General features: G+C 37.7%; 2 protein-coding genes and 1 long non-coding RNA gene across 3 annotated transcripts; all 3 read left to right on the top strand.

The window, feature by feature from the left end:
* The first annotated feature begins 308 nt into the window (after positions 1-308).
* Positions 309-3,266, top strand: LOC106953127 (C-type mannose receptor 2-like). The gene is made up of 4 exons (XM_015041687.1): positions 309-345; positions 810-1,190; positions 1,538-1,968; positions 2,671-3,266. The coding sequence occupies exons 1-4, from the start codon at positions 309-311 to the stop codon at positions 2,770-2,772; spliced, it is 951 nt and encodes a 316-aa protein (XP_014897173.1). The 3' UTR covers positions 2,773-3,266.
* Positions 3,267-5,338: 2,072 nt separating this feature from the next.
* Positions 5,339-6,412, top strand: LOC106953128 (uncharacterized). The gene is made up of 3 exons (XR_001426128.1): positions 5,339-5,386; positions 5,659-5,696; positions 5,792-6,412. It is a non-coding gene; the product is annotated as an uncharacterized LOC106953128 (long non-coding RNA).
* Positions 6,413-6,695: 283 nt separating this feature from the next.
* LOC106953129 (collectin-12-like) lies at positions 6,696-7,532 on the top strand. The gene is made up of 2 exons (XM_015041688.1): positions 6,696-7,114; positions 7,206-7,532. Exons 1-2 carry the CDS (start codon positions 6,722-6,724, stop codon positions 7,305-7,307), a joined length of 495 nt encoding a protein of 164 aa, XP_014897174.1. The 5' UTR covers positions 6,696-6,721; the 3' UTR covers positions 7,308-7,532.
* Positions 7,533-10,332: the final 2,800 nt, after the last annotated feature.

Genomic DNA, 10,332 nt, shown 5'->3' with positions numbered 1-10,332 from the left:
CAAGCAGCCAGGCATGAGAACTGGAGCTTCTTTTCCTGTTGGAAGGTAAAATTATTTAATGTGTGCGTTTACACATGTTCACTGATTCATCTGTACATTTTATTTTTCTTGTTTGAACCACAGACATGGGAAATCAGCAGTACTTTCAACGCCTTCAGCTTAAATTCACCTGTTTATAACTGCTTGTTGTTTAAGTTGGGGAAGTAAAAGCTTGAAATTAACATTTGCCGTTATCTTTGATACGCTGTATTTGTATTTCTTCAAAAATATTTTGTACAGCTATTCCAGTGTTTCACACTTTTTTCAGGATGAAGCGAACGCTCCTGCTTGTCCTCACTTTCTCAGGTCAGTCTGTCAGTTGTGCAGAAGGGTGAAACTCAAAGGGACAGGTCTGATGTTTTTTTACAGATAAGTTATCTGAAGTTATTTTCAGTACCTCCAGTGGACAGATGTCATACAGTAGTGATTTTGTAGAAAGTGAAGAGATCCAGACCTTGTCAGTCCACTATAATCTTACCATGAATGCTGTAGTTTTTGTAACAAGCCATCAGTTGTTTACATGGGCAGTAATCATATTATTAATTGTTCTTTCGAGAAAAAAAAAAGCTAAATATTTAACGCTAATTGATGGCATTTGCTGGATAACAGCTACTAACAGTACGATAAGGACTGTTCATTTTGCTGTTTGAGGTCATTTCCCACTGTTGGTTTCACAGCTTATATTCTAATATTTATATAATATTGATTGTTTACAGAAGATGTGTTATAAGATGAGGTAATTTGAAAAAAAGAAATTTTCTCTTGTCCAGCGGGGGTTTATGTTCTGTCTACCAACTTGTTTCGTGAGTACCACTATGTGAGCAGCCCCAAGACGTGGGCTGAAGCTCAGCGGTACTGCAGAGAGGCATACGCCGACCTGGCCACTGTGGACAGCCCAGAGGAAAGCGACAGACTGCTCCTTGAACTGCAGGGATCCGGACAGTTTGCCTGGATCGGGCTTTACGACAACACAACGGGCTGGAAGTGGACAACGGGAGACGATGATTTTGTCGCCAATAACAGTTTCCCACCTTGGGAACCGAATAGGCCTGACAACTATGGTGGCAAGCAGAGCTGCATAGTGATGAACTGGATGGGAGGCTGGCGGGATGAAATCTGCAACACAGAGCGCCCTTTTATCTGCTTTGACGGTAGGTAACTCAACTTTTCATTTTTAAAATCTAGTGGCAAAGATGAAAAGTAGGACAATAAAACCATCAGAAGTGAATATATTTAGGTCAGACAATGGTAAGGATTAAAATCAGTAGAAGAAAAAAATATCTATAGTAGTTTCAAAGAAGAGAATGAGTGAGGTTTGTCTGTTTTTTCTGTGCGGTTTCAGAAATTGACGGTCTGACCGGACGAGCCCCCACTTTCCCCACTGTCTGACCGTGATATTTTCTGTGCTCCTCCTGAGCGTCGTTCTACAACCGTAGTAGCGTTAAAGAAAAGAATATAAGTGAAGTTAATTTTTTGCTGTTTTTCTCTTTTCTTGTAGAACACGGCCCTTCTAAATACGTTGTAGTGAATACATTCATGTTTTGGGAAGATGCTAAGAACTACTGTCGGTCCAAACACACGGACCTGGTCAGAGTGTGGAACACGTCTCAGAACGATGAAATCCACCCACTGATTGAGAGGAACTACTGGATCGGCCTTTACAGAGACCTGTGGGCTAACTGGTCTGACCACAGCCTACTGACCTTCACTAACTGGGAGACGGGCCAGCCTGACAACAAAGGTAGCACCAACATGACTTCCTGTGCTGCCGTGGATACGAGCACCGGAAAGTGGTGGGATGTTGACTGTAGTGAAGAGCACGAGTTCATCTGTCAGACTCTGATTCCATCCAGTAGGAGGTTGGAGCTGCGCTTCCAGTCCGAGGCCGACCTGAACGACCCCGACGCCCAGCAGCAGATTTTACAGCAGGTACAGGAAGCCTGAAAACTGGTGTTTCCTCTCTATTTTGAGAACTTAATCTATAATTATAGCAAATCTAAAGGAAAAGTGCAGAATTTGAGTGCAGAGTTACTACTAATCAATAAATTAGAGTATGCATTCCGAATTGGCTCACATTTGTGAACGTTTTTTTGTTCAAAAGGTAAAATCTCTGTTACCTCTGCATTTCCATCAGCTGTTAGCAGAAATTCACAATGATTAACAGAAACAAAAGGCTTGAAACTATCATACCATATACAATTATTTCACTTTTCAATTATATTCTTATTTGTTCACTATTTTAAGACTGTAGATAATATCTTGAATATTGCAGAAACTCATCAATTAAAGTAAACTGGTTTTAGCACAATAATTTATAGGAAATCAGCTCTATAACCAAATTAAAAATTACTTAAAACTCACATGACAGATTGTACAACATCATGATTTATCATACACTAGAAAAGGGTGAAATGGATACTTAATATTTATAAAGACTGGAAATTAGAATATCTCCTTTGCTTTGTTTGACTATGGAGATATGGAGATTGTATTATATAACTATTTTAGCTATCCTGTTTGTATTATTTACAGAAAATTCAGTCAGTCAGACATATGACAATATTCTTTGATCAAGTGGACAGCACTTTAACAATCTACCATAAAAACTAATCAGTTTTTTCTTTCATTTAGCTCCACGCTAAACTGGAGGCTGATGGACTAACAGACTTCAAGCTCCGCTGGATTGAGAAAGACGGGCAGATTTTTCACAAGGATACAAAGGAGAAAACATAAGAAAAAAATCAGCTTTTTAAAATTTGGTCTTATTATTTCAGCAGCATTTGTAACAGTTAGTCAAAGATATATTTGTTTTTTATTAAGTTATTTAAATTTCAGATGGGAGAAGCAGAAGACTTTTTCCCCTATAAATGTCTATCTATGCATTATGTGAATATGCAGCGTTCCTTTTGCTCTGCTTTGTTTTATGGGGTTGGAAAATTGATGGACTGTGGTTCAAAAGTCTTGAAAAATTGTGAATAATTACTTGTACTACAGTCTTTCTTAAGTTGGGTTATAATCATACATATAGTTTGCTTTATTCTTTAACTGAAGTTTTATTGTTATGCTAAATGATCTGACTTGCTTTAAAATTCCATTACCTTTACTTTATTTTATTAATTTCTAAAGCTCGTCTGTAGTTTAAAATGAAATAAATATGGCATACTTGTGCAGTCTGAATTACAATTCGTCTTTGATCACTAAATGTTTGAGTAATTTAATAAATCAGATTAAACCAACAATAAACTGTGTAAATTTATTAACATCACAATTTGTCATTTGAGGTGCAAAACATTAACATTGAAATTTTTACAAAATTAGTTTTTGTTTTAAGCAAATACCCTTTGTGTGAGGTTAATAGGGACTTTTATTTAGTTAAAAAAAAAAGATTAAAAAGATATAAATTTAATTTGCAGGCTTGGAGTAAAATATGCATGATGACAGATATTTTTCTTGGCCTAATGGGCATGATAAAAAAAGTCAATTTGACCTTAAAACACAAGGAATTGCATGTTCATGAATTTCAATTAGGGTACCTTGTGAGTTTTTTACCAAAATCAACTCAGATTATAAAATAAGGGTAAATTTACTGTGAATTAAATTAGGAAAAGATATATTTTAATGGAAGCCAACTAAGTGCATTACAGGTGTATAATATAAAGAAATATCATGTATAATAATGTAGAATGTATAAGGTTGCCTTACAACCATGACCAGCCTCTTAAGTTTTGTCTGCTGGCTTCTGGTATTTAAAGAATCACTGGGAAAAAAAATTATATTTCTGTTATTAGAGCACAGACTTACATGTGGCTTCGCTCATGTAATCAATTCTTCTCACAAAGAGAATGAAAATAAATTAATCTATGTTCTTATTTGCCACTTTGAATGGATTCCCAGTCGTTTTTATGCCATTAAAATATATTGGGTTAAAGCATGTGTTAAAAGTCAAGGTCTACTGGACATATTACGTCCGATTTATAATTTCTGTGTTCTTCGACATCCTATTTTAAAAAAAATCTTTTTAAAGTACATAAACCACAAGAACAACAGTGTGTGACGTTTGCCCGTTCATTCGACTGATCCATTCTCCTTGAGGTAAGGACACAAACATTTAAAAGTCTTTAATTGAAAGTTGGCCATTTCATCATCCATTATTACACTGTAAGTGCTGACCGTCCAAGTGAAGGAAGGTGTTCTACAGTTCTTGCTGTGCTACAACGATTTGTACTGTAAAATCTGCTGGGCTAACTGCTAAACCAACCACTGGTCAAATCTGGACCAATTATAGGACATGGGAGACTTCCTGTAATTGATGGTACCATGAGTTCTTTGCTCAATCAGAAAATCTAACCATGAGCTTGTTACTTTAAGCTCCAGAACATTTAGGCTGTTGAGCAGAACCACCTTTGAATGGGTCAAACACCGAAATCCAACTCAGAAGGTTTAAAGCTAGAGTGTAATTTTTATTAAAAAAAAAAAGTTACATTTATTGAAGCTGTCACTGCATCTAGACAGGTAATCTGGGGGGAAAAAATACAACTTCTCCCCATCAGCAAAGCCTGAAGTGAACGCTAAGGCTAGTCAGCATGGCCACATGTGATGACAGACAAGCCCTTTTGTTGTTTCTCTGCCTTTAACACATTTATCAGTGCGTTCACGAGGTTGACTGACTGACACCGCTAAGACCCTCCTCTTGGCTCTGATTGGTTGTTTCTGACAAAGACGAGTCGAAAAGATAAAATAAATATACCCCAACAGAATTGCAAAACACTGATTAATAGATATTGCTACCATGATTATTAGCTTCAAAGGACAATTACTTTTTGGTGTATAAAGCTTTTGTCCTTAAATAAATAAAATGTATTGAAAACTGCTTGTTGTACTACCTCTGCATGTCTTTGACATTACAATGTATTTTGATGACTAAAAATACATTCAAAACAGAGCAGAAACTAACTTTTGGATTTAGCTAAATTTGGTGTGAACGGCTTAGAAACACACAGATACGGTACATTGCTAAGAGCCAAACTTCTTCATTTTTATGCTTAAGTAATGCCTTGCTGGATGCTTGACTTGAAAATGGAAAACAGTAAAACACAAAACACCTGCGCTATTAACAACCACTAAATGTCTTCAGGACGGTATTTTCCCTAATGTCAAGGCAAGGTTAGCTGCCTCATTTCACACAGTTAATTTGTATTTGTTTACATCCTGTTCTAATGAAAGCAGCAAATTACTCAGATTGGGTTTAAATACTGAAAATAAGGAGGAGAAATACAATAAAGGTAAGCAGATTCTTTTCATCAAAGCAAAGATCCTGGCAGGATACCCGAGCTGTCTTCAAGTCCAAGTAAGTATATCGTATGTTCCTTATTTGGTCATGCTTTTATTTATTAACAAATTACAAATAAACCATTCATTAAGTCTTAGACTTGAAGGAGATATCTCTCAAATGTAAATTGTCCAAAATATTCCCAATTGATCAATCCTAAATGTCCATTAAGTTTTAATTTTTGCCTTTTCTCTTCATATGAATTAGGAGGTGTAATTTACATGTTTTGTGCTTTGTTTTTTTAACCCATTATTTAAAAACTGTAATATTTAAAATGTTTAAATTTACAGTATGAGGAAGACACTACTACTTGTTCTCACCTTATCAGGTGAGTTTTCTTTCAGGTGGAAAATGAAACAATGATTCCATTTTCTTAAAAAACAAAAAAAGCTTCATGGTTATTTTATTATCATCCTTACCCAGCGGGGGTTTATGTTCTGTCTACCAACTTGTTTCGTGAGTACCACTATGTGAGCAGCCCCAAGACGTGGGCTGAAGCTCAGCGGTACTGCAGAGAGGCATACGCCGACCTGGCCACTGTGGACAGCCCAGAGGAAAACGGCAGACTGCTCCTTGAACTGCAGGGATCCGGACAGTTTGCCTGGATCGGGCTTTATGACAACACAACGGGCTGGAAGTGGACAACGGGAGACGATGACTTTGTCGACAATAACAGTTTCCCACCTTGGGAACCGAATCAACCTGACAACTATGGCGGCAAGCAGAGCTGCATAGTGATGAATTTGATTGGAGGTTGGCGGGATGAAATCTGCAACACAGAGCGCCCTTTTATCTGCTTTGACGGTAAGAAAATAAAAAAAAAATAAAAAAAACTCAAGTATCACTTCCCAACCTACTGTCAATAAATCATCAAAGGTTAATATATTTGTGGCACCATATGCTGCACTGGTTAGAGCAGGCGCTCTGCATTCACAGGCTAGAGACCTGGACATATCCGTCCCAAGTTCGACTCCTGTCCTCAGTTCCTTTGCTGCTCGTCTTTACCCCCTTCTCTCTGCTCCGTTCCTGTCACATTATTGTGTAAAAAAGGCAGACAGTTTTGTAAAACATTTTTAAAATAAAGATTACTATGCCAGACAGAGGTCAAGAAAAATCGGTCCTCGCTTTCATGAGTTTTTTTTTTTCTGTGCGGTTTCAGAAATTGACGGTCTGACCGGACGAGCCCCCACTTTCCCCACTGTCTGACCGTGATATTTTCTGTGCTCCTCCTGAGCGTCGTTCTACAACCGTAGTAGCGTTAAAGAAAAGAATATAAGTGAAGTTAATTTTTTGCCGTTTTTCTCTTTTCTTGTAGAACGCGGCCCTTCTAAATACGTTGTAGTGAATACATTCATGTTTTGGGAAGATGCTAAGAACTACTGTCGGTCCAAACACACGGACCTGGTCAGAGTGTGGAACACGTCTCAGAACGATGAAATCCACCCACTGATTGAGAGGAACCACTGGATCGGCCTTTACAGAGACCTGTGGGCTAACTGGTCTGACCACAGCCTACTGACCTTCACTAACTGGGAGACGGGCCAGCCTGACAACAAAGGTAGCACCAACATGACTTCCTGTGCTGCCGTGGATACGAGCACCGGAAAGTGGTGGGATGTTGACTGTAGTGAAGAGCACGAGTTCATCTGTCAGACTCTGATTCCATCCAGTAGGAGGTTGGAGCTGCGCTTCCAGTCCGAGGCCGACCTGAACGACCCCGACGCCCAGCAGCAGATTTTACAGCAGGTAAATACTGTAAATGCCACTTTAAGAACAATCTATCCTCAAAAAGTTCTTCATACCCTGACACAGGTTTTGTTTTTAATCTGACATTTAGCTGCATGCTAAAATGGAAGCTGACGGATTAACAGAGTTCAAACTTCGCTGGATGGAGACGGATGGTCAGATTTTTCACAAAGAACCAAAGAAAAAACCATGAGGCATATTCAGCCTTTTTCATGCACTATGCATAAGCCTAACCTACAGAAATTCACATCCATAGTCAAGTCAGTCAAGGACATTTTCAGTAGCTCTTTTTTTGCTAAGCTAACAGTCATAAACTCATGTAATCCTTTCTGGAATATGTCAATCTACATATATGTATGTATGCAGGTAATATTGTGTAACGTCCATTTTGACTATTTAATAAAGTAAAACCTGACACGACTACCTGTAATACCATATGCGTTTCCTAAACTTGAAATATGCAAATGATTTGCTTTTCTCTTTATATGATGGTTTTATGTTGTACATGGAATCATAAGTTCTATGGACCATTTGAACTTCATACCTGACCTTTTTCTTGGCTTTTATACCCATCTGTTACTTCCTTTTTCATTTGTTGGTTGTTAAAAGAATAATAATAATAATAATAATAATAATAATAATAAAAAGTCTATGATGCAATACAATGCAAGAGTGGTTTGAATGTATAAAAAAATAAAGAAAAACTTGTCATTCTTTGGCCACAAAATGTTTAAGTGGTGCCTTTTAAATACATTGTAAATGTTTGACTTTGTTCATTTAGTCAGTGTAAAAACTATGTTAAGTTATTTTTAAACTGGCAATAAACCGTGTTATTAAATGGGTGTGTGTTAGCGCCACAATTTGTCATTTTTTAAGCAAAATGTTAATAGCGAGACTTTTAGGAGTTTTTAATACAAATACTAAATGTAATGTATTTCAGTCATTGCACTCAGGTGCTGTGAGTCTCAGGTGATTGTAGTATGAAGACTTCTGTCAGAAATGTTTAAAACTTCTTTTTGGGTGGATGTAAAACTAGAAAACAAACTACCAAAATTTCTTCAGACTAACAACAGTGTTGACTACCATCACGTTTTCAAGATGATACTGTTTTTAATATTTCACTTGATTCATTGTACGCATTTACATGCTTTTCTAATGATAGCGACAAATTACTTCCACTGTGTTTGCATAAGGTGGAGTGACGGAAAAAAAGGCAGGCAAATGCCATTCCTGTAGGTCTGAGAGTTATTTTCCGCCAGGGCGAGGATCCAAGCAGTAATGAGATCTGGAGATGTCTTCAAGCTAGCAAGCATATTGGGCATTCCTTAATGTAGTGCTATTTTTGTTTAGGTTAACTCCTCAGAGGTTAGAAATCAACATAGAAATAAGCAAATAATCGCATTATAGCTTAACACAAGCTCAATTTCCATTCTGATGATGAATCATTTTTCATGTACAAATTTGTTTACAGAGATAACCCAACATTTTATTTATGGTTTTAGTTGTGTGTGTGTGTTTTATGTCCTTTTTATTTATTGTTTTTGGCTTTTGTGTTTTAGCCTGGATTTTTAAAATGCTTTCAATTTCCAGTGTTAAGTGTACTTTATTAAAAATAATGGGTTTCTTTAAGTCTTTGAGAGGGCGGACATATATTATTATATCATTATCAGTGTACTGCTTGAAAGTGGTCTCAAAACAAACAATATTATCATTTATCACAATAATTTCTGGAACGATTTTTTTGTCCAGCAAATTTTGTTATGTCCGGCTTACTTTGGTCATTTTTATTCAACTGAGACAATTCCTACAAATGTAGAAACTGTTTAGGAAACCCTATTTAAGTCAAACTGATGGGAACAATCTCCAACAAACCAGAACACATTACGTACATGTTCCTATTTCATTACGTAAATGCTTTAAAAATAACTTAAGCTACAGGATGAAGAAGCTGCTGCTGCTTGTTCTCACCTTCTCGGGTGAGTTTCTGCAGAAAGCCACATAAAAAACAGTTTTGGGTAAGAAAATGTGGACATTTTTAGTCATTTTTTAAACTCCCTTGTCCAGTGGGGGTTTATGTTCTGTCTACCAACCTGTTTCGAGAGTACCACTACATGAGCACCCCCAAGACGTGGGCTGAAGCTCAGCGGTACTGCAGAGAGATGTACGCCGACCTGGCCACCGCAGACAGCCCGGAGGAAAACAACAGACTGCTCCAGAAAGTTCAGGAACCTGAAAAATTTGCCTGGATCGGGCTTTCTACGACATGGCGAACTGGAAGTGGGCAATGGCAGACGAAGATTTTAACCATGAAGATTTTAGCAACTGGAAAAACGGTGAGCCTAACAATTTAGGCTCCAAAGAGGTGTGTGCGGTGATTACACGAACTGGGCTTTGGCGAGATGAGATTTGTGACACAGAGCGTCCTTTTATAAGCTTCCACGGTAATATCTTTGGGTTTCTTCAACAAAGTTTAGTTACTAAAAGGCCGAGTACAACTTCTGCTCCCTGACATCTGTCTCCACAAAAGCATAGTAAAAATAAAAAATGCTTTTGACTTCAGTGGAAACATAGGTCCAGTCAGAAGTTTGCTGCATACATCAAGGGCAGGAACGCCACATTAACTTCGGGCTTTGAATGATTTATTTGGACGGTTCTTTTATCAGGATGGAAGGATGATGCAACAAACAACTTCTCTGAATTAAAGCTAATGCTCACATATATTTTTTTCAGTATTCTACGAAGTGCTTTTGTTGCATCATCCCTCCAGCCTGGTAAAAGAGCCGTTCAACTAAATCATTAAAAGTCCACATGTAATGTGGCCTTCACGCCGGTGACGCACACGCAGACATCTGAGGTTTGCAAGGAAGATAGGTGAAAACATTTCCATATTTTGTCACATTACAACCACAAACTTGGACACATATTTCATTGGAATTTGATGGGAAAGACCAGCACAAAGTGGCATACGATTGAGAAGTAGAAAGATTATACATGAACATCTGACAGAGCAGTGGTCAATCCATCATCAGAAAATGGAAGAACTGCAGAACTATCATCGAGAATCCAATTTAAAGAAGCTTAAGCATGTATGTTCTTCTTGGGTTTATTTCTGCTTACAGAACAGGGCCGCTCAAAATACAATTTAGTGGAAACCGTTATGTTTTGGAACGATCCCAAGAACTACTGTCGGTCCCACTACACTGACCTCATCACGGTGA

Source organism: Poecilia latipinna, unplaced genomic scaffold, assembly GCF_001443285.1.
Source record: "Poecilia latipinna isolate Pla-1442-1.1 unplaced genomic scaffold, P_latipinna-1.0 Scaffold562, whole genome shotgun sequence".
In the NCBI taxonomy this organism is placed as follows: Eukaryota; Metazoa; Chordata; class Actinopteri; order Cyprinodontiformes; family Poeciliidae; genus Poecilia; species Poecilia latipinna.
The sequence above is the reverse complement of the archived record's forward strand: the minus strand, read 5'-3'. Positions and strand labels throughout refer to the sequence as shown.